We start from the raw sequence: 25,464 nt of genomic DNA, 5'->3' as shown, positions 1-25,464 counted from the left end.
GGAAGAGTGGAGAAGCTCCTTGCTTTTTGTGCAGCAGAAACTGAGATTTAAAAGTCTGAAATCTCAGGAATGGGGAACTGTAAATACTTGGGAAGGTTGAACAGTTCTGCACAGGTTTGCAAGTGGTGGTGACTGGCGGGTCACAACGAAGGGTGCGAAGAGCACTGGTACCTCCATCCCCCCTCCTCCTCTTCTCCTCCCTTTCCTCCCTCGCACCATCTCCCTCCCCCGTCTACGCACTTCACCCTGACCTTCCCCTTCCCGCTGACTTCCCCTATCACCCTCCATCTCTGGGGCAAGCTTGCACTTTGTGGGGTTGTGCTGGGCAAAAGCTTCTGCTTCAATTCCTTTTTCATTTCATTCGCTTTTCTTGGTTTCTGTTTTGTTTCGTTTCAGCATTTTAGCCCACACTTAAAAGCATTTAGCGCGCGCTAAATTGCAAAACCAAACCAGAATGGGCCCGATTTTAAAAAAGCATTTACACGCTTAAAAGAGGATTTTACATGTGTAAATGCACCTTATCTTTGTAAACCGGCTTTTGAAAATTGCTCCCGTAGTAGTTACATTTACTTGCGTACTTCCTTTTGAAAATTGCCCTTAATTTTCAGAAAGATTTACAGGTGTAAATGTAACTACTACGGTAGCAATTTTCAAAAGCCTGCTTCTGCGGGTAAAGAGTATTTACACATATAAAACTGAGATTTTAGTATGTAAATGCTTTTTAAAACCAGACCCTGCGTGTGTAAATGGCTTTTGAAAATTGCTGTGATAGTGTGTTGCATTTACAGCACAAGTGTAACTCCTTTGAAAATTCACCTGAATAGATATCCACTGGCAAGTTAGGCCACAAGACAATGCAGCATCAGCCCCTGACGCAGGAGATGGTACACTATGCCGAGTAAGCTACAGTTTTAAAGGAAGGTACAACTTTCGATGCATTCTAAATGCAAGCAGGAGATTTTACCTACAACTGAAAAAAAAAAGATACAGTGATGAGGACGTTCATGGAGCGAGGATTAAGCAGGATCAGGACTGCTGAAAGGGAAGGCCTTGAGCAAATCCTCAGCAAGGGGGTTCTGAAGGTCCTTACCGAAATACTGCCCTTGTGGCATGAGCTTCAGGGCAGGAGGCTCCGGAAAGACTGGCTCGCTTTTATTTAAAAGGATATTCCTTTAAGCAGCCATAGGTGTGTGTGGCAGCAAGAAGGGGAGCCTGCAGGTCATTGGCCTAGAGCTGCTGTGGCTCCTGGAGCAGGCCTGGCACTGGGACCGCTGACCCAGACAGAACCAGGAAGAGATTGTCCTGTTAGTGAAATCTGGACTAAGAAGATGGGGGTTCTCTCCTCGACGACTGAGTGAGGCTCCTCTAGATCGACTTTTCTGAATGACTATGGGGAAAGTTTTTTTTATTTTAATTTAATCAATTGCATTGATTTTAAAATGTGTTTCTTATTCAGTGCGAATTTTCCGTGCAGTGAGCTGCTGGGAAGAATTGTGGGGGTGGGAGGGCGGGGCGAGAAGGTGTTAATGTCATATTTTGATATATCGGTTATTTGTTTTACCAAAACGTTTCATTGCTTTTTTTTTTTTTTATCAACCGAGCTCCAATAATCATTCTTTCGAAATAAAAAAAAAAATAACAGAAGCGATCACACATTTCTGTTCACTTACGCACGAGCTGCCCCTGTACGGAAGAGCTTCCTTGCTGCTGGGGACTGGTAACCATTATTCTCTCCAAACTGGAAGAAGATGCTTTCTGCAGGCCCACACAAGGTGCAGAAAGTCAGAGATTGTGTGAGCCTCTCCCCCCCGTTTGATTACTGTCTATGATCTACTCCCACATAAGCGAATCTCCCCAATACAAAAAGCCCATCGACCCGAGGAAATACTGGGACCTTACTTAGGTTTCCTTTGAAGGAAAACGTGACTTCCCTTGGCTGCCTGCATGTTTTGCCAGCTGCAGCAGCCAAACTTCCTGGGTCTGACCCGCATCTCCTTCTGGCTTTCAAACCAAGCAAAAGCACCGGCGGCCGCAGCGGCTTGCAACCATCTCGTTTGGACAGAGGTTTCCAAACGACGGGCGAGCGTGCACGGCGCGTCCCTCCGCTGCCCCCTTCTGTGAGTGGCGCACGATCCCCCCTGCATTACCTATTGCCCTGCATCGAGTCTACCTCTTCTCTCTTCCCCCGTGCTCGTCCCAAGGCTAATCGGTAGCTTGAAAGGGGGGGTTACCTTTCCGAAAACCAGAGGCTGCATGGCCCCCGTGAGGAGGAGGATGCTTCCTCCGCTGCACTGCAGAAAGCTGACATTTTTTTTTTTTTGCAGAACCCTGTACCACAGAACGGTCAATAATAATAATAATAATAATAATAATAATAAAATTAATAATAATACATTTCTTTCTAGTTCATCCAATGCTTTCCGAGCATTCGTATGCTGTCCGAGAGAGCCCTGGGGTCTGCAAGCCTCGGGTTTCACCGCAAAGCCGGAGGGTTCTCAGGCGCTGGGCTCGTCCTTGCTCGTGGAATGAAAGGTAGCACGGCTGCTTGAAGGATCTTTCTGGGACGCCCATCTCTAGGCTAGCGCCAGCGCGCACCAGGAGTCCTGCCGCAGAGGGACGCCGAGTCCTGACTGTTGGCTCATGGCGGCTGAAGAAAAGGGATAGTCCTCGGGGATAAATTTCAGATCAGAGTGGCCGGTGCCCAGGTCCTCTGTGTGGCTCGGACCCTGTTTGCAACGAGAAGAGAAGTGGTTTAAGGCCCGGCTCTGTGCTCTCTGGGGGAAAGGGAGTCGTGCCAGTGATTTAAAGCTTAAGAGAGCTGGACATTGCACAGTGACTGTGAACATTAAGTGAATTAGCAAACATGAAGACAGAAAAAGGAGTATTTGTAACTGGTAAGAAACTGAATACTTTTCTCTTTAAGGTTTGCTGCCTTTCCTTCTGATGCAGAGGGTTATTTTATCTGTTTTGTATTTATTGGTTCACTTGGTTGTTGATCTTTTTGTTTCGAGGCTGGTGAGGGCTGCGGGCACGATGGCTGCACCGGCCTTGGAGGGGATGCTAAGGGCGTGTGGAGGTTTGCAAATAAACCCCCCATGTGCCCTTCAGGCTCCCCAGCTCCTCCTTGTTTTCCACGCGGGGGAAAAGTCACCAAAAGGCGTCGTCGCCTGGCTAAATCTGAAAACTGTCCTGGCCATTTTGAAAGGTCCCTTTCCAAACAGGCCCTGATTTAGGCAGAGGTAAGAAAGGCAATTGCCCAGGGCAGGAAATATTCAGGCACAGAGAAGCTTCCTTCTGTTTGCTGGGGGTCCATGTGCCGGCAGAGCCTCAAAGGGGTGTTGCCATGGCAACTCTGCCTACGGCTGCCGAGATCCTAGATCCGGTCCTGTTTGCAAAGACTGAAGGTAGGGTAAGGAAGTGACTTGGCAAGGCGCTGGGGTCTCCAGGGGGGGTCACAGTTCCAGCCCTTTCACCCCCGCTCACACTACAAGGGAATGTGTCAAAGCTTCTCCCCAGCTCTCCTCCTGAGGTCTCTCCATATTGGGGATATGTTCCCCTTCCCCCAGGCCCTGCGGCGCCTTCGCTGCTTTCTAAATAATCCCTCCCCCTTGGTGCTGACGTGAGAAGCATTTACAAACGCGTTAAAAGGTTTGATGGCACGCGGTCATTCACTTACCTGGGAGACTGTCATTATAGCATGGCCCGGATACTGCGGAGTGGAGTTAGATTCCACCTTTAATATGGAAGAGCTGTCGGAGGCTGTGATGGAGGACGGGGAGTTGGCTGCGGATGCTGAGGAGCCTAGGAATGGAATTGCTCAGTGTTAATGAAGCTCCCTGTGCAACATTGCCACGGTTCTGTTCTGCCTGCTTCCCTACGTCCTACATAACCAGCATGCCGGTGCGAGTTCAGCCATGTTACAGCTGAGGCATCATCAGCTCCTCCAGGTCAACCATCTTTCACTCGTCCATGACTGGGTAACTGCCTTTTTTTTTTTTGGCTGTGGTCCACAAAAACGCACAAATGAAGCCATCCAGAATGCGAAAGTCCCAGAAGGCGAGCAGAGGGCACCGAGAGGCTCGGTAAGCCTGTCCTCCTGCTGGGACTCATGAGCTCACATTGGAAGAGGTTTAAGCGAGCGGTGCATTCTATCTTTTAACCACTCCCAGTGCGAGCAACCCATTCTTTCGAGAGCGTCTGAAGCTGTTGCCTTTACATTTATGTCAGCAGTGGGATGGGTGAAGGAGCATTAGTTTAGCTAAGATACTCCTGCCGGTACTTCGCATGGCCTTCCTCAAGCTTTCCAGGCACAACATGGACAGAATTTCCTGGGAAAACTTGGTTAATGCAATTAATTTTCCAAGATCGGGTGACGAGGGAAGAAAAATCCTTGCATGCATCCCAAGACCACACAGTGCCACTCTATCCCCAGAAAATGCATCAGTGTGCACATCCTAAACATGCCTTAAGGGAATGTTTTGAAAACCAGATTGAAGTCTTCTATTTGGTGCATAATAGTACGATATAGAAGGTGAAATATTTCAGTGTTTTCATGCTAATTCCCTCCTGCTACTTACATTCTGTATTACTATAACAAATACTTTCCTTGCTAATGTGATGCTACAAAAACAGGATGATCTTCAAACATATGTCTCTCTCTATATATTGTATACAGTATATATATATATTTCTTTTTTGTTGCATTGACATTTTACATTCTGCATTTGATTATTTTTAATTAACTGCAACTTTCCTACAAAGGTGGCTCCTGGAGGTTTCCCAGGCTCTCTCATTTATGATGATTAGAGAACAACGTTACCTGTGCAACTCTTGGCTTTTGTGATACTTTTGGGTTTCCTTTTCCTTGTCTGAATGCTTTCTTTCTTCATTGCCAGGGGTCGGGGGACCTTGACAGTAACACAATTTAGAATCAGTACTGCAGCACACACCACTCAGATACTCCCCACACACACACACACCTAGTGTCGTCTAGTGTTTACGCAAACTGGGCAGTGTCCTTCACTAAATGCCATCTCTGTCCTTGCTGGGAAGGCAGGAGACTGGGCAGTTGTTCGCTTCCCACGGTTCTTCCACGTCAATGTTTCCGACTGCCCTTTGCACAATCCACTGTGTGGCTGATGTTTACAGCACAGCTGGATCAAACACACACCAAGCTCAATATGCAAAAAATGTCCCCAACATGAACTGCGACTCACAAAAAAAATCTCACGAGTTTGCACCGTGGAACAGCAGATCTATGAATGGAAAAGCTGGTGGCATTGCTTTAATTGATTATTTAATAGGAAAAATGTCTTTACAACGCTTGTTCTGTGTTGTTTCTGCATTTTAGTGAGCGCTAAATGGTTTTCGTGTGCACTCAGATGATTTAGCCCGTGCTGGTGTGCAGGAACAAAGCAAAACGAATCTGCCCCCTCACAAAAAAAAAAGTAAATGAATAGGAAACCATAAAAGGAAAGAGATTTTCCATGCAATTCTGGGGTTCAGTCCTGCACTGAGGTTGCAAATGAATGGGATCGAGAGAGAGAGAGAGAGAGAGAGATAATGGGATGTGATGGAGTCGCTCTGGACCCCCTTCTCTGGCCTTCAGGAAACCACCAGTGCTAGGTCCATTATTCGGATCTGTTTAGATTGAATCAGCTGAGACCCAGCCCTTACCCCGTGCAGCTTCATGTACAGGCCACAGGCGTTGCAGACGGGCTCCCCTTCTGCATTCCTCCGCCACAGGGTGGTGGTGGTCGTGTGACAGTTGGTGCAGCAGAGTCCGGCGCGTCTGGACGAGGTCTGGAACAAGCAAAGAGAAACCACCTGTGAGCCGAGGGTCTCGTTTCCCTGAGCATGGCATTGGGGGGGGGGGGGGGGGGGAGAGGGAAAAGCCTTTGGAAGCCCGGCCTTGAATGGCTGATGGAGCTGCTTATCTGGATAAAAGCACCAATATGCCGGCATATTTCTTTCATTTGCTAAGCTGGGCCCTGTTTTTTTATTTTTCGCACGCAGGTTAAACGGGATAAAGGTTCTGGAAACGGGGCCCTTAGCCGGATGCGCGCGCGCGGCGAGGGCGTGCAAGCGTCCAGCTTTGCTTTGCGGACGTCGCTTTGTAAGGCCAGAGATATTCTGTTACTGCCCGGGAAACGTTCTGCCCCCACCTTCAGGCCGCGGCATCCCGACAGTGAGAGAGAGAGGGAGGCAGAGAATCCTCAGCTCCCTGGGACGCGGGAGAGGAGCTGGGGGGGGGGGGTCAGCCTGTCGACCCCCCCGGCCCTGGCCGGCTTTCCCTTCAACGTGTGTTACCAGCGGGGAGAAATGTGTGGTATTCGAGCAATTTTAATAGAAGAGTTAAGTAGGTGAAGGGATATGGGATCCATGCTTCCTCGCTCAGGTGTCTGAGTGAAGGCAGAGTGCGCTGGGAAAGCTGTCAGCGGTGCCCCCTCCGGCAGCTCCACTTTTTTACCGTCTGACCCAGCCTCTTGAAGAATTTCTCTCCTGTTTACTTTTGCTTGATAGTGCGGCCGTGGCACGGTGATAAATGGGGTGAAAGAGAGTCGGAATCGGAGAGGAAACGCTTTCACAAGGTTAGGCTTCGGGGGAAAAGATGACGCTGGATTTCTAAAGAAGGCCTGGGGGGCAGAAATAGCATTCGAGAAAGCTCCCCCTCCCTCCTGCAATAAATTTTGGCAGCAGGAACTCCCCTCTCGGACATCCTGAGGGCCAAGGGAAAACGGGAGGGGACGGGAGGAAGCCCACTCAAGGCTATTCCCGAAGGCCACCAGCTATAGTCTTTCATTCCAGTTTTAAAAAGAAAGCGAGTGACTGAGTAAATGTGTGTGACGGAGAAAGAAAGAGGGAACTGACAGAGTTGTCATCCATGGCTTTCTGACTTCTCTCTCGTCTGCTCTGTACGTTTATTAAATTGTTATCATATTTTTTTTCAAGGTTAACAGTGCGCAAAGTGCTGCACAAGGTAAGCACACAGAAATGAATGCTGTGATCCCATGAATGCTTAACACAAGTATACAGGTACAATAGATAAGAGTTCCCTGCCCAGAAGAGCTTACAGATTCTTTTTCTCTCATACTCTATATGGATACTCCATGTTCTATTTTCCTTATGACCTTCTTGAAAAATAAAAGTGCCTACATGAAATTAATCTTGTGTGTGTATATATATATGTGTACACACACAAGATATATATATATGTCTAAGTCTATATACACAGATTAAACTTCTTACAACCCTTCCAATTGATTCATAAAATCCTATGACACAACATACCCTGTACGTGCGACTGCTCAGTAGGTAATAATCCATATCATGACATAAAACTTCATTTTCCTGAATTTTCAATAAGCAAACAGCTGCCACGTTGGCTCAAAAGTGGAAGAATACTGAGGCAGGACGTTCCCAGGCTTTAGCTCCAGGTATGATGAGCTATTTTTAGGCATGCTGTCGTCCGCGGAATGTACGTATTGCCATTGCCCTGTCTGTCCATCCACAAGTCCTGGGCTCCAGCTTGGTGGATGCATTTTAAATTTGGTAGAAGCATCTCCTACTGGGGTTCCAGCTCTCCTACAAACTTTGATGCAAGTCTGTGCAAGGGCAGCGACCCCGGGAGCACGCCAAGCCTGCGCGCTTTCAGAGGGTCGACTACTGCTCCCTCTCAGGGTGGCAGCGGGTCCCACTCCTGACCTCTTTGGCAGCTCATATTTGCTTTATAAATATTTAATACTGATCTTTTCACTTAGCACTTAATTATTGTTGAGAAATACTAGGGGCCGCACTTTTAAAAGGCACAGGCCAGGCAAAGGTCTTTGGTAAAATGGAATCCAGAGCACAAATTGAATTATATTTTAGAAAAAGTGCAATTCCATCCAACACGGTGGAACATTTTAGCCAGGATGCTAAAGTATGTTAAAAGGATAAATCTGTGATTTTGCAATGTTGGATAAAATAAATGAACTGTGCATCATGTCTGATCCCAGTTTAGCAATTCTCTTGTTGAATTTGTAAAGGCCAATTGTATAGGTTTTTCTTGCAGAATTCACCAGCGGAAAAATGCCTGAACCTCCTCAGGAAGCAAAGAATCAGATGGGGGAAACAATTTTAGAAACAAGAGGAAAGCAGTCATCGAAGTGAAGAAGGGAGTGCAAATGAATGCAGTAATGTGTTTGGTTAAATAACTAGAAGCACAGCCACCGGCACTGAAATAGGTCTTAGCCTAAAGAGAAGCCAATTAAGTTCTTCTCCCAGCAAACGGGTGCTAGTTACATCCCTTCCCAGTATCATCCAGTTTACATAGCAGGTTTTATTGATATCAGAAACAAGAAGAGTGGAAGGAAGGCATTAATCACCCAGCCAAAGTGACATGGTTAGTGGCACTGTACTGCGTGCAGAACGAAGTCCAGGCTTATCCCGTCAGGGCTAGAAAAAGGCACGGCAAGCTCGCATGTAACACCCCGAGGGAGCAGGAAAACGAGGAGCCAGAGATTTCCCCGATTTCTATTGCTTTGCAAAGATCGCACCGCGCTGGGCTCGAGGATGCTGCGCGTTAGTTAGGAGCAGCTGTGGCAAGAGGCTGGTGGCACTGACGGGCCAGAACTCAGCAAGCGCTTAGTACAAAAGAGAGTGCCGAGCGAGATTTCGGTTTGACAGTGCTCTAGAACAGCATAGAAACTACAAGCCTAGCAATGCAAAAAAATGCACTTTTAATGGAAACGCAAAGTCCCCGGTAACTTAGGCTTTCTAACAGTGGGCACTACGGTTTGTCCCTGGTTTAAAATGCTGCGAATTTCCCTGCAGTGCACGTCTCTGGATACATCCTGTTAAGGAATGATTTCTGCTTGCATTCCCATTACTGTACTGATCTATGCTATGTCCGAAATTCTCATTCTTGTACTGTTTGCCACCACTGAACTGAGCCATAAAATATCCATACTGAATCCGTGTTATTATTGCACTGATCCTTACCGTATCTATACTGAATCTGCGTTAATATTGCACCAAGGCATACCGTATCTATACTGAATCTGTGTTATTATTGCAAAGATCCATATCACATCTATGCTGAATCTGTGTTAATATTGCACCGATGCATACTGTATGTATACTGAATCTGCATTATTATTGTACTAATCCTTACCATATCTATACTGAATCTGCGTTATTATTGCACATTCATACTGTAGCGATACTGAATCTGCATTATTATTGCACTGATCCATACCATATCTATATTAAATCCATGTTATTATTGCACTGATCCTTACCATATCTATACTGAATCTGCGTTAATATCATCCAGTTAATATCCAGTTAATATCATCCAGTTTTCGATGGGGGGAGAAAGGCTGATGTGCACGGAGCAGGAGAGAGACCTTGGGGTGATGGTGTCTAATGATCTGAAGTCGGCGAAACAATGTGACAAGGCGATAGCTAAAGCCAGAAGAATGCTGGGCTGCATAGAGAGAGGAATATCGAGTAAGAAAAGGGAAGTGATTATCCCCTTGTACAGGTCCTTGGTGAGGCCTCACCTGGAGTACTGTGTTCAGTTCTGGAGACCGTATCTCCAAAGAGACAGAGACAAGATGGAGGTGGTCCAGAGAAGGGCGACCAAAAAGGTGGAGGGTCTTCATCGAATGACTTATGAGGAGAGATTGAAGAATCTAAATATGTACACCCTGGAGGAAAGGAGGAGCAGAGGTGATATGATACAGACTTTCAGATACTTGAAAGGTTTTAATGATCCAAAGACAACGACAAACCTTTTCCGTCGGAAAAAAATCAACAGAACCAGAGGTCACGATTTGAAGCTCCAGGGAGGAAGACTCAAAACCAATGTCAGGAGGTATTTCTTCAGGGAGAGGGTGGTGGATGCCTGGAATGCCCTTCCGGAGGAAGTGATGAAGACCAGAACTGTGAAGGACTTCAGAGGGGTGTGGGATAAACACTGTGGATCCATAAAGTCTAAAGGACATGAATGAAGAGTGGGTGGCTCGTGGGAATGATGGCTACTACTTGGAGATAATACCCTTATTCAATAAACATACACACGGTTAATGCGACTCCAACATTGCTCTAAGCTTCAATGGCAAAAGGAAATGTGGAAAAAAAGGATTTGCATTCACAAAAAAGCGGGGAGTAGCTTGCTTGTTACGGCGGTACTACCCCAAACCAAATAAGCCTGATACTTCACTTTCAATGCATATCCAGCGAAGCTCTCTGCTTCAACGGCAGGGGAGAAAGACAGATACTTCATGCATATCCAGCACAGCTCTCTGCTTCAACGGCAGGGGAGAAAGTCTGATACTTCACGCATATCCAGCATAGCTCTCTGCTTCAACGGCAGGGGAGAAAGTCTGATACTTCACTTTCAATGCATATCCAGCATAACTCTCTGCTTCAATGGCAGGGGAAATGAAGAAAAGTGGATCTATATACAGACAACAACCACAAGGACTGAATTACATTATTCAATAAACATACACAGTCTGGGTAAACAAATAAGCATGGGTGTAGCTTGCTTATTGTGGCAGTTACTACCCCTAACTAATTAAGCTGATATTTCACTCAGATGCAGTTCCAACACTGCTCTCTACATTAATGGTTGGGGTGGAAGGGAAATAGAACCAAAAAGTTACTAAGAGCCAAGAGAAACAGATAAATATGAGAGAAAAAAAAGTGCGAAGCTTGCTGGGCAGACTGGATGGGCCATTTGGTCTTCTTCTGCCTTCATTTCTATGTTTCTATGTTTCTAATATTGCACTGATCCATATCATATCCATACTGAATCCACATTATTATTGCACTAATCCTTACCATACCTATACTGAAGCTGCATAATTATTGCAAAAATCCATACCATATCTATGCTGAATCTGCATTATTATTACACATCCATACTGTACCTATACTGAATGTGTGTTATTATTGCACTGATCCATATTGTATCCACGTTATTGCACATTCATACTTTATCGATACTGAATCTGCGTTATTATTGCACTGATCCACACCACATCTACACTGAATCTGCATTATTATTACACATCCATACTGTATCTATGCCGAATGTGTGTTATTATTGCACTGATCCATATTGTATCCACGTTATTGCACATTCATACTGTATCGATACTGAATCTGCATTATTATTGCACTGAGCCACACCACATCTACACTGAATCTGCATTATTATTACACATCCATACTGTATCTATACTGAATCTGCATTATTATTGTACTAATCCTTACCATATCTATACTGAATCTGCGTTATTATTGCACATTCATACTGTATCTACACTGAATCTGCATTATTATTACACATCCATACTGTATCTATACTGAATCTGCATTATTATTGTACTAATCCTTACCATATCTATACTGAATCTGCGTTATTATTGCACATTCATACTGTATCTACACTGAATCTGCATTATTATTGCACTGAGCCACACCACATCTACACTGAATCTGCATTATTATTACACATCCATACTGTATCTATACTGAATCTGCATTATTATTGTACTAATCCTTACCATATCTATACTGAATCTGCGTTATTATTGCACATTCATTCTGTATCTACACTGAATCTGCATTATTATTACACATCCATACTGTATCTATGCCGAATGTGTGTTATTATTGCACTGATCCATATTGTATCCACGTTATTGCACATTCATACTGTATCGATACTGAATCTGCATTATTATTGCACTGAGCCACACCACATCTACACTGAATCTGCATTATTATTACACATCCATACTGTATCTATACTGAATCTGCATTATTATTGTACTAATCCTTACCATATCTATACTGAATCTGCGTTATTATTGCACATTCATACTGTATCTACACTGAATCTGCATTATTATTACACATCCATACTGTATCTATGCCGAATGTGTGTTATTATTGCACTGATCCATATTGTATCCACATTATTGCATTCATACTGTATCGATACTGAATCTGCGTTATTATTGCACTGATCCACACCACATCTACACTGAACCTGCATTATTATTACACATCCATACTGTATCTATGCCGAATGTGTGTTAACCGGTGCGATATGTATTGTATACAGGAACATCGGTACATAAAAATTAAAAATAAATAAATAAATAAATACACATCCATACTGTATCTATGCCGAATGTGTGTTATTATTACACTGATCCCTATCGTATCCATACTGAATCAGCATTATTGCATTATTCCTTACCATATCTATACTGAATCTGTGTTATTACTGCACATTCATACTGTATTTATACTGAATCTGCATAATTATTGCAGCTACATAACATATCTATACTGAATCTACCTTATTACACATCCATACTGTATGTATACTGAACGTGTATTATTGTACTGATTCATACTGAATATATACTGAATCTGCATTATCATTGCACTGATCCATACTGTATCCATACTGAATCTATACTGAATCTAAATTATTGCACTGATCCATGCTGTATCTATACTGAATCTGCATTATTATTGTACTAATCCTTACCATATCTATACTGAATCTGCGTTATTATTGCACATTCATACTGAATCTATACTGAATCTAAATTATTGCACTGATCCATACTGTATCTATACTGAATCTGTGTTATTATTGCACTGATCCATACTATATCTATATCAAATCTGCATTATTATTGCACTGATCCATAATATATCTATACTGAATCAGTGTTATTATTGCATTGATCCATCCTGTATCTATACCAAATCTGCATTATCATTCAGTGATCATTATTGTATCTACCCCGAATCTGCATTATTACTGCACTGATCCATACAGTATGTATACCGAATCTGCATTATCATTGCACTGATCCTTACAGTATGTATACCGAATCTGTGTTATTACTGCACTGATCCATACCATATCTATACCGAATCTGCATTATTATTGCACTAATCCATACAGTATGTATACCGAATCTGCATTATTATTATACTAATCCATACCATATGTACACTGAATCTGTTATTACTGCACTGATCCATACCATATCTATACGAATCTGCATTATTGCACTAATCCATACTGTATGGATACCAAATCTGCATTATTATTACACTAATCCATACCATATGTATACAGAATCTGCGATATTACTGCACTGATCCATACCATATCTATACCGAATCTGTGTTATTACTGCACTGATCCATACAATATCTATTCCGAATCTGCATTATTTTTACACTAATCCATACCATATGTACACCGAATCTGCGATATTACTGCACTGATCCATACCGTATCTATACCGAATCTGCATTATTACTACACTGATCCATACATAAGTATACCAAATCTGTATTATTATTACACTAATCCATACCATATGTATACCGAATCTGTGTTATTACTGCACTGATCCATGCAGTATGTTTACCGAATCTGCATTATTACACTAACCCATACCATATGTATACCGAATCTGTGTTATTACTGCACTAATCCATACCGTATCCATACTGAATCTGCATTATTACACTAATCCATACCATATGTATACCGAATCTGTGTGATTACTGCACTAATCCATACTGTATCTATACTGAATCTGCATTATTATTACACTAATCCATACCATATGTATACCGAATCTGTGATATTACTGCACTGATCCATACCATATGTATACCAAATCTGCACTCTTATTACACTAATCCATACCATATGTATACTGAATCTGCATTATTATTGCACTGATCCATACCATATGTATACCAAATCTGCATTATTACTGCACTAATCCATACTGTATCTATACTGAATCTGCATTATTATTACACTAATCCATACCATATGTATACCGAATCTGTTATTACTACACTGATCCATACCATATCTATACCAAATCTGCATTATTACTGCACTGATCCATACCATATGTATACCAAATCTGCATTATTACTGCACTAATCCATACTGTATGTATACCGAATCTGTGATATTACTGCACTGATCCATACCGTATCTATACCAATTCTGCATTATTACTGCACTGATCCATATCGTATCTATACTGAATCTGCATTATTATTGCACTGATCCATACTGTATGTATACCAAATCTGTGATATTACTGCACTAATCCATACTGTATGTATACCGAATCTGTGTTATTACTGCACTGATCCATACCGTATCTATACTGAATCTGCATTATTTATTTATTTATTTATTTAAAAACTTTTCTGTACTGTCGTTAAGTTGGTTAACCATCACAACGGTTTACATAAGGGCACAACAATAAACATATGGGTGGTATAGGTTACAACTTGGTTAAGTGCCATCATTGTACGGTAACAATTCATAATTATAAACTAAGTGTGTATGTTAAGCTTGATTGTTGGGAACATTTAGGCGGTTTGGTTTTACCATTACAATGCATTGTTAGTTTAAAATAACAGCTTCTGACTTTGGTGTGCCTTTATTCCTCATCTGTTTTTCTCGTTCTCTTTGTCTTTATAGAACGCTTGTTTGAAAAGCCAGGTTTTCAGATTTGTTTTGAAAATTTTCAAGTTACTCTGCAGTCTTATTTCGAGTGGCATGGTGTTCCATAGTACGGGACCAGCCAGTGACAGTGCTCTCTCTCGTTCTTGCGTGAGATGTGCTGATTTGACAGAGGGGATGGTTAGAAGAGCCTTATTGGCAGATCTCAGGTTTCTCTGTGGAACATGGACGCGTAGTGCTGTGTTAAGCCAGTCAGCTTTTTCATCGTGGATTAGTTTATGGATTATACAAAGTGCCTTATATTGTATTCTTTGTTCTATTGGAAGCCAATGAAGTTCAGCAAGTGTTCCTGTAATGTGGTCATTTCTTTTTTTGCCAGTCAAAATTCTAGCAGCGGAATTTTGCAGTATTTGCAGTGGCCGTATTGTAGATTGAGGTGGTCCTAATAGCAGGGAGTTACAGTAATCTGTGCTTGCGAATATCATTGCTTGTAGAACAGTGCGAAAATTGTTTGTCGTTAAAAGGGGTTTTAGTCTCCTCAGGATCATAAGTTTTGCGTATCCTTCCTTTATTTTCAGTGAGATGTGTTGTTTCATGTTTAGTTCAGGGTCAACTATTACTCCTAGGTTTCTTGTTTTTATTGCAAATTCAATGTCTTGAATTTTATTGGTTATGAGTGTTGGTTGTATATGGTGAGTGTTTTTTCGTTCAAGGTGTAAGAACTCGATTTTGTCGATGTTAATTACTAATTCCATCTGGTTTAGGAGTTGTCTGATTATTTCAAGATACATATTAGCTAGTTTCATTGTTTCTTCAATGGTGTTTACAATGGGTAATAATAGTTGTATATCATCAGCGTATATGTAATGAAGGATTCCGAGTCCTGCTAGTAGGTGGCAGACTGGGAGGAGATAAATGTTAAAGAGTGTTGCTGAAAGGGCTGATTCCTGTGGGACACCGGTTTGCAGTGTGACTTTTTCTGAGAGTGCATTTTTGATTTGTACCTGGAAACATCTATTGTTTAGGTATGACTGAAACCATTGTATTGTTTTATTAGTGAGTCCTATTTCCTTTAGTCTATCGATTAGAATTCTGTGATTGACGGTGTCAAATGCTGCAGAGAGATCCATATCATATATATACCAAATCTGTGTTATTACTGCACTGATCCATACCGTATCTATACCGAATCTGCATTATTATTGCACTGATCCATACTGTATGTATACCAAATCTGTGATATTACTGCACTGATCCATACTGTATGTATACCGAATCTGCATTATTATTACACTAATCCATACTGTATGTATACCAAATCTGTGTTATTACTGCACTGATCCATACTGTATGTATACCGAATCTGTGATATTGCTGCACTGATCCATACTGTATGTATACCAAATCTGCATTATTATTGCACTGATCCATACTGTATGTATACCAAATCTGTGATATTACTGCACTGATCCATACTGTATGTATACCGAATCTGCATTATTATTACACTAATCCATACTGTATGTATACCAAATCTGTGTTATTACTGCACTGATCCATACTGTATGTATACCGAATCTGTGATATTGCTGCACTGATCCATACTGTATGTATACCAAATCTGCATTATTATTGCACTAATCCATACCATATGTATACCGAATCTGTGTTATTACTGCACTGATCCATACCGTATCTATACCAAATCTGCATTATTATTGCACTGATCCATACTGTATGTATACCAAATCTGCATTATTACACTAATCCATACCATATGTATACCAAATCTGTGATATTACTGCACTGATCCATACCATATCTATACTGAATCTGCATTATTATTGCACTGATCCATACTGTATGTATACCGAATCTGTGATATTACTGCATTGATCCATACTGTATGTATACCAAATCTGCATTATTACACTAATCCATACCATATGTATACCAAATCTGTGATATTACTGCACTGATCCCTACAATATCTATACCGAATCTGCATAATTATTGCACTGATCCATACTGTACGTATACCGAATCTGTGATATTACTGCATTGATCCATACTGTATGTATACCAAATCTGCATTATTACACTAATCCATACCATATGTATACCAAATCTGTGATATTACTGCACTGATCCCTACAATATCTATACCGAATCTGCATAATTATTGCACTGATCCATACTGTACGTATACCGAATCTGTGATATTACTGCACTGATCCATACCATATGTATACCAAATATGTGATATTACTGCACTGATCCATACTGTATGTATACCGAATCTGCATTATTATTGCACTGATCCATACTGTATGTATACCAAATCTGTGATATTACTGCACTGATCCATACCATATCTATACCAAATCTGCATTATTATTACACTAATCCATACCATATGTATACCAAATCTGTGATATTACTGCACTGATCCATACTGTATGTATACCAAATCTGCATTATTACACTAATCCATACCATATGTATACCAAATCTGTGATATTACTGCACTGATCCATACCGTATCTATACCGAATCTGCATTATTATTGCACTGATCCATACTGTATGTATACCAAATCTGTGATAGTACTGCACTGATCCATACTGTATGTATACCAAATCTGCATTATTACACTAATCCATACCATATGTATACCAAATCTGTGATATTGCTGCACTGATCCATACTGTATGTATACCAAATCTGCATTATTACACTAATCCATACCATATGTATACCAAATCTGTGATATTACTGCACTGTTCCATACTGTATGTATACCAGATCTGCGCTCTTATTACACTAATCCATATCATATGTATACCAAATTTGCATTATTTCTGCACTGATCCATACTTTATCTATACCGACTCGGTGCTGCACACTGCCCTGAGCACCAGCTTGATGCAGTGCTATATATAAAAATAATAAATGCTCCTTTTTTGCATATAGAAACATAGAAGCATAAAAGATTAGTTGCCTTATTCACGGCAACTAATTTCCCTACCTTATAATTAATATTCCTACATCATAAACACAATTCACTAATGCCTTAAGCACATTGACTGGCATTTACGTTCTTTCGATTTAATCCCCTGCTTCTTTTCTATGCTCCAAGTTGTATTACTCCCTTGTTTTATTGTAACTGCATACCTTAGCCTTCTCTTGTTTAATGTTTTATTATTATTATTATTATTATTATTATTATTAAGATAAATATTAGTTTTTACCTTTTTTGTTACCTATCCACTTGTTAATTGTAAACCGACATGATGCGATATCTATTGTGAATGCCGGTATAGAAAAACTTAAAATAAATAAATAAATAAAAGATGATTTCGCCAGAGAAGGCCTATCTGTGCCTGCCTTCTGCACTGTGACAGGTCTTACCGGATCCATGTCTTCTCCCTTTCTTCCTCCCTCTGCCAGTAATTCCTTCGGGCCCTTTGCATCTATCCCCTGCATGCTTGAGCTGAAGCGCATTCGCAGTGCCCGAATTAAGGTGCCAGCCAGTAGTGTCTTACAGCAATGCTCTGGCACCCCAGACTGGCACAAAGCGAATCTGTGATGAAGCTGCGGTATTTCCTCCACACATGGAGTCACTCAGCAATGCCCCCCTCCCCACAGTCCTTTTACATTTAATTATTCACCTTTCCAGATCTGAGTTCAAGGCAAATTGCAATTCAGGAGCAGTAGGATAGGTCCCTACCCCAGAAGGCTTACAGTGTAGGAGCAGACCTTTCACCCCTCTCCGCGGTACAGCATTTGTGTTTATAAGTGGATGCAAGGAAATTAATGCCAGAATTTCATAAACTGTGAGGCAGACAGTACAGTATTTTTACGCTGAGAGTACGCAGATATGTTTCAGTGCCCTGCAAATATTTCCAATGCAAGACAGCTCGCGCTTTCTCTGCCCATTGTATCACAACCCACATGGATATTTCACGCAGGAAACAACCATGACGCTGCACAAACACCCAGAATCAAACACAGAGGCAGGCATTTTAAGAAGGATGCGTGTTTAGCATTTTGAAAATACTTATTAGCATGCGTAATCACCAGTTCACCAATCCCGCCACTAGGGATGTGCAGCAGGGACGGATTCGTCCCATTCGGTATTCGTATTTGTGGGGAGCCAAATCCGTTGCATCCGTTCTCAGGGGACCCCAAAAAAAAAAAAAACCCCCATCCCAGCCCTCACTATGTCACAGGGGCTACCGGTGCCATTGGTCGGCCCTTGTCACATGGTAGGAGCAATGGACGGCCGGCGCCATTTTGAATACTGGCAGCCGACGGCTCGAGCGCATGAGATCGCTCCAGGACCCCTGCTGGACCACCAGGGACTTTTGGCAAGTCTTGGGGGGGTCAGGAGGGTGGGGGGTTTATTCGTTAGATTATGTTGTATTCGTGGGGGGTCGCCACACGTTTCGTGACCCCCACGAAAATAACGAATAGGGACATGTACGTTGTGGATTGCCAATACGTCGAAAACGAATGCACACCCCTAACCGCCACCAGTTCCCCCAGTCCTTCTCCAGTTCGCCTAGACCCTCCTCTAAAACTTCACCCTGACCCCCCACTTTCCCACCTAAAAACTGTAAAGAATAGGCAAGTCTGATTTATAGGAATAAATTGTTTATGTAGGGACCCCTTGGTTCTTTAATCCCTGCCCTTGGGTGGTCAGCTGCAGATGGACAAACAGCAGCTCCCCCAGAGTTTGTCTGGCACTGGACGTCCGTGAGGCGTGAGGGGGGATAGTCTGGGTGAGGTGGGGGGGGGGGGGTGCAGTTTGGGCACCGGCAGGGGAAGTTCGGGATTCAGCGCGGACCTCAGGTACTGGGGAAAGGGATCCGCTCACTGTTAGGATTCCCCAGCCCCCCCTCCCATGGAGGATAAGCAGCACCAAGCCCCTGCCTGGGGGGGGGGGGGGCACTTCCACGGAGGTAGAGAGCAGTCTAATCCTGGCTCATGTAAATCTGCGAACACAAACGTAGGAGCGAGGGACTGCACCTCAAGCGTTCAATCACAGCAAACGAGGGAAATGCAGTAAAGCTCAATGAGTCCCCACGACTTGAAATGGTTTTCAAAATACACTTTTTATTGGCGGCAACTCCATTGCTTAAACAGGCAATAGGGGGACCCTATTCCCTCGTTTGCTGTTATGTAAATCTGCGAACACTGGAAGTACCTGGAATCTTTATGCTTTGCATCTACTGATTCTTTTAAGAGGAATTACAATAAGCTTTAATTTGAACAGCCCTCCACTGAGTCCTGCCTGGTTTGTCAGCGTACCTGCCCCAAAGAGCTACGGTAACAAACAGATGGGAGAATATTACTGCTTAGGCCAAGAAAGCTACCCTTCACCCCCACAGAAAGGACCCACATCCTGGGGACACAGGAGAGGGGAATTAGAAACATGCAATCAGCCCCAAAGACACAATCTTTTAATGCCCTTCAGGATATGTGCCACCCGCCAAGAAAGGGTTACATTTAATGTATTCATGTGCATCTCTTAGAAAATAGTAAATACCTCGCGTACTTCTGAACCCCCCACCGAATGCCCCAAGACTGCTCTTTTTCCCCCAGTAAAATATGCATGCAAAACTGAAAATACGCATGCAAGCTCGACGTTTCTAAAATAGCAGTATGTGCATGCATGCTTTTATTATGTGATGAACCCCTTTGAAAATTCACTCCTAAATTTCCACCTGAGGCAATGGACGGTGAAGTTGCATGGAATTTAGGGGGAGAAATGGGATCCCTGGTTCTCAGTCCGTTTGCCTAATTACTAGGCAGCTACTCTACTCCACTGAGTAATGACTGAAACTCATTCCCACTAAGGGCTGTGAATACTACCTCTGCAGCAGTCCCAGCTCAGGCTGATCCAGCAAGCAGAAGCCCAGTCTGGAAATTCAATGCAGGTAGCCACTGGGCTACCTCAATTCTCACATTTGTAAGTTTAATTCAGTGGAAAGTTCTAGAACAAGGAATGAAGCTATGAGGCTCTAAGAAGGAAGGCATTAATGCATTTGGCTATTATGAGTTTCATTATGATGATGCTTACTCTAAACTGATTGCTAATTGGGGGTTTTGGTAAAACGTGTAAAATATTGAAGAAGAGAATAAGAGAAAGTGAAAGAAATATTTCTTTACAGGAGTGGTAGATGCATGGAACTGTCTGCCAGTGGAGGTGATGGAGGTCAACACAGGAGCAGAATTTAAGGAAGCCCGGAGCAGGCACAGAGGATCCCCACTTGTGAATTGAAGGGACAGACAGAAATCAGCTAGGGTCTTTGGCACTGCAGCCAGAAGCAAACAGTGGTGGAGGAGAAGAGCTTTGCGCAGCATTGTCAGTTTAGTGCATGCTATTTTTCTGCTGGGTTTACCACACAAATGAGTTAAATAGCACACAGTTTTTCTCCAAAAGTTCTCATAGTTTTACTACATGTTAATAATTAATGAACTGCTTTGCATAATTTTGCATTGCAAAAATTAACTATTCATTAAAAAAAATTTTGTACACATAAAACTATGCAAAATTGTGCTATTTGCGAAGCAAATTTTGCAAAGTGCAGCTCACGCTCTAACACAGAAGGCAGTGTGCGGCGCTGCCTGAACTAATGAAGCAGACTCGGTGACAGCTTGTACTCTCTGCTGCATTGATCTGCAGGTTTTGGGCTTTCAAGCTCTTTGGCCGTAAGCCTAGATGGACAGGAATGGGAGCTTTACTGGTTTGCAGGTGAAACCATTCTGAACGTCTGATAACAGCGTGCATAAAATGAATTTAAAAAAGGAAAAGCCATTTCAGAGTAAAGAAAGAAAGAGTGAACAGAAACCTCTCTGCTTCAGTCCACAAAGGGATCTCTCCATCGTAGAAACTGGAACGGCCATGGCTTTGTCTATAAAAGGCCATGGCCACAGTGAGCTTGTCGGTTATTGTGCTGTTCACGGGTTCCTATCAGACGTGGAATGCAAGCCAGTTCTAACTACGTTTGGGTTAAGCCATCGCATTCTGCAAATGCCCACAAGCGCCCGTTTTATATTTACAAAAAGACTAAATGCAGGCCTTGAACTGAGCTGAGAGGAATCAAAGTGTGCCGGTCAGTTAAGGGGGCAAATACACATTCTTCTATTTTCAGAGCTTTGCATTAGTTCATAGGTGCCGAATGAGGGAAAACTGTTGGAACGTAACACTTTTCACTGGGAAAAAACATTTGCAGATAGGGTGGGGGTAAGAAATTGCAGCTTTCCCAGCGGGACTGGAGGGGAACTCCTTCTTTCTGCTCCTGTGAATCGCAGCAGTCCCGTTACTACAGGAAAGATGCCTGGGCTGTGCAGCCTCCGGGGCTTTCTCTGTCTGAAAGGAGTAATGGAGCGGAAATGATTTCGCCGGCGGCTTTCTTCCAGGACACGAAATGGAAAAGCCAGAGTCCCTGCAGCTAGTGCCTTACCAGTCGTTTCTGGGGCTTGATCAGCGGCCTGTTGATGCCGTTCATTTTGTGATAGAGGCCACAGGCATTGCACAGGTAGTGTCCGGTCCCGTCTCTTCTCCACAAGGGGGTGGACATAGCCCCGCAGTTGACACACTCTCTACCCTCCCCAGGAAACTCTTCCAGGAATTCTGAGAAAGAGACAAAAAAAAAGCGAGAAGGTTTCAGAGGCACCCTGGAGTTTCCAGCTCTCTCGGCCTCCAGGACATTTATAACACAGGCCAGTAAACATCTTAATATAGCATTTTGGCTTTTAAAGGAAGGGCTCTCTAGTGTATTAAGCTAGCATATAGTTTTTTAAGCCAATTCTTTTACAGCTACAATGATTTCAGACACGATAACGGCTTTAAAAAAAAAAGTTTAGCTTTTAGCTTTGCTTTCGCTGTGGTTCATTATTTTCCAAAACTCATGCTAAAGTTGTGAAAACACAATGCATGGTAAGACAGGGCCCAGACCTCCAGAGGTAACTCAGAGGGAAGTCATTTCTTCCTGTTTCCAGTTGTGGCCAATCCAGGATACAAGTACCAGGCAGGATCCCAAGCAGTAAATAAATCCCATGCTGCTATCATGATAAGTAGTGGCTATTCCCCAAGTCTACCTGGTTTAATACCAGTTTAAAGATTTCTCCTCTGGGAACTTGTGCAAAGCTTTTTTAAACCCAGCTACACTAACTGCCTTTATCACATCCTCTGGCAATGAATTCCAGAGTTTAATTATGAGTTAAGTGAAAATAATTTTCTCCGATTTGTTTTAAATGTGCTACTTGCTAACTTCATGGACAGTCCCTTGGTCCTTGTATTATCTGAAAGAGTAAATGACCGATTCACATTTACCCATTCTAGACCTCTCATGATTTTAAACACCTCTATCACAAATCCCCTCAGTCATCTCTTCTCTAAACTGAACAGCCCTAACCTCTTTAGCTTTTCCTCATAGGGGAGCCATTCCATCCTCTTTATCATTTTGGTTGCCCTTCTCTGTTCTTTTTCCAATGCAACTATGAGGCCAATATTCAGACACCATTTAGATGTAGAAAAAGTGGCGATATTAGAAGCCTTATGAGGCTAAATTCTAGCCTTACAAATGGGAGGCTAACTCTGGTCACACCGTAGGGCTGTCCTAAAGTTAGCAGGATACACTTAAGAAGAACATAAGAACATGCCATACTGGGTCAGACCAAGGGTCCATCAAGCCCAGCATCCTGTTTCCAACAGTGGCCAATCCAGGCCATAAGAACCTGGCAAGTACCCAAAAACTAGTAATAGTGGTGGTTATTATCTAAGTCAACTTAATTAATAGCAGGTAATGGACTTCTCCTCCAAGAACTTATCCAATCCTTTTTTAAACCCAGCTATACTAACTGAACTAACCACATCCTCTGGCAACAAATTCCAGAGTTTAATTGTGCGTTGTCTAATTTTAAGATAGCCGGGTATATTCAGCAGCGTGGCACTGAAAATCCCCGTTAACAGGCCAATACAGTACTCCGGTGGAGGGCACTGTTAGCCTGTGTTTGGCCGCGCGTTTTTGAAGTGCCACTTTTACCCCTTATACAATAAGGGGTAGCGTGTCGAAAACACGCGTCCAACCCCCCCCCCCCCCCAAAACTAATAGCTGCTCACTTAGCAGAAAATTTCAATTTACTGTCCACTATAATGCCCACATTGCCCAGATCCTATTCCTGGGTGATAACTTGTAACTTTGCACTTATCCACATTAAATTTCAACTGCCATTTGAATGCCTGGTCTAACAGTCTTGCAAGGAGCTGGAAAGCTCTGCACACAGTTTTTCCCTGGGGAATTTTGAAACGGAAAGTACGAGCATCCTGGCACAAAGCCGGCGAGGAACAGTACCCAGGAGCATTGCATCAGAGCATACACTTCTGAAACTCGCCCCCTTAAATAATTTGACCTGCTCTACATTGGAGAAAGCTGATGGCGTCAGTTGCACGTTTCTAGCTCGGGGGCTAAATGAAGGGCTCGGCTTACAGACCTGTAGTTGCATTTCCGCCTGCACCATGATATTAAATCCAGGTCCCAGCAACCAGATTTACGAAACAATTGTGCCTGCCCAGCCCTTAGAGTGCTTCTAATTTACCGCCAATAGAAAGCAGGAACACATTTTCCCAAAGCGAAGGACATTTTTGGAAAACTTTGCAAACTGCTTGTTGTGATCTTTGAGGTTTGCCCTACAATGCAAAAAAAAAAAAAAAAGTGAGGTGATAGCAGAAGCACGACCATAGTGCCGCATGTTTAAGTGCTTGTAGTGCTCGCCTTGAATTATTCAGCAATGAATTTTGAGGCTGGCAGAATGAATGGCAAATGGGCCGATACAGTAAAGTTTGCGGGAGAGCGGGCGAGTGCCCACTCTCCTGCTGCGCGTGATTCAGTAAACTAAAATATTTAAATTAGGGCCCACGGTAAATAGAGGCGCTAGGGACACTAGCGCGTCCCTAGCGCCTCTTTTTGGACAGGAGAGGCGGCTGTCAGCGGGTTTGACAGCCGACGCTCAATTTTGCCAGCATCAGTTCTCGAGCCCGCTGACAGCCACGGGTTCAGAAACCGGACGCCGGCAAAATTGAGCGTCTGGTTTTCAACCCGCGAGCCGCAGGCTGCTTTTAAATTTTTTCTTTTTTTAACTTTTTTTAACTTTTTTTTAACTTTTGGGACCTCCGACTTAATATCGCCATGATATTAAATCGGAGGGTGCACAGAAAAGCAGTTTTTACTGCTTTTCTGTGCACTTTCCCGGCGCCGGCAGAAATTAACGCCTACCTTTGGGTAGGCGCTAATTTCTTAAAGTAAAATGTGTGGCTTGGCTGCACATTTTACTTAGTGAATCGCGAGGGAATAACTAATAGGGTCATCAATATGCATTTGCATGTTGCGGGCCCTATTAGTCTCAGGGGGGTTGGACGCACGTTTTCGACGCGCTATTACCCCTTACTGAATAAGGGGTAAAGCTAGCGCGTCGAATACGCGCGTCCAAATGCCGGTTAACAGTGCGCTCCACTGTATTGGCCTGAAAGTGAGGAACTAGAAATGGTAGAGGTCTTGGTGCAAAACGCAGACAAGCACACAGCTGGGTCTGTCTGACAAGCTGCAATGTTAGAAATAGCAGTGCAGTAATAAGTCCAAGTCCAGTGCTTCAGCTGGCTCGGCCTGGCAGGTTACTCCTCATTTTGATGGTGAAAGGCCACAGGGACCATGGAAGATGGATGTTCACATAAGCTTGGGCAAGTCACATGAGCCAGGATCTATATATTACACTTAGCTTGAACTAGGAACACAACAAACCACAGCAGATAAAGATCAAAGCGGTCTCTCCAGTCTGGCCAGCAGCAGCAGTTTGTCCCCCTTACGTTCCCACATGGAAAACGCCCCGCCCGCGTGTTTTAGGGCTGTAACTGCCGCTCCGTGCAGGTGACC

The 25,464-nt window shown here is 43.1% G+C and overlaps 1 protein-coding gene across 1 annotated transcript in view; it reads right to left on the bottom strand.

The window, feature by feature from the left end:
• Nucleotides 1-1,370: 1,370 nt before the first annotated feature.
• GATA5 (GATA binding protein 5) overlaps nt 1,371-25,464 on the bottom strand; it is a 41,354-nt gene continuing 17,260 nt past the window's right edge. Inside the window, exons 3-7 of the mRNA XM_029612540.1 lie at nt 21,997-22,166; nt 5,677-5,802; nt 4,820-4,907; nt 3,677-3,801; nt 1,371-2,726 (exon numbers count right to left, since the gene is read on the bottom strand). Coding sequence (XP_029468400.1) covers nt 2,574-2,726; nt 3,677-3,801; nt 4,820-4,907; nt 5,677-5,802; nt 21,997-22,166 — 662 coding nt within the window. The 3' untranslated portion in view covers nt 1,371-2,573. The remainder of the gene's footprint in view (nt 2,727-3,676; nt 3,802-4,819; nt 4,908-5,676; nt 5,803-21,996; nt 22,167-25,464) is intronic.

Source organism: Rhinatrema bivittatum, chromosome 8 (genome assembly GCF_901001135.1).
Source record: "Rhinatrema bivittatum chromosome 8, aRhiBiv1.1, whole genome shotgun sequence".
In the NCBI taxonomy this organism is placed as follows: Eukaryota; Metazoa; Chordata; class Amphibia; order Gymnophiona; family Rhinatrematidae; genus Rhinatrema; species Rhinatrema bivittatum.
Note: the sequence above shows the minus strand (reverse complement) of the source record. Positions and strands in the feature narration are given on the sequence as shown.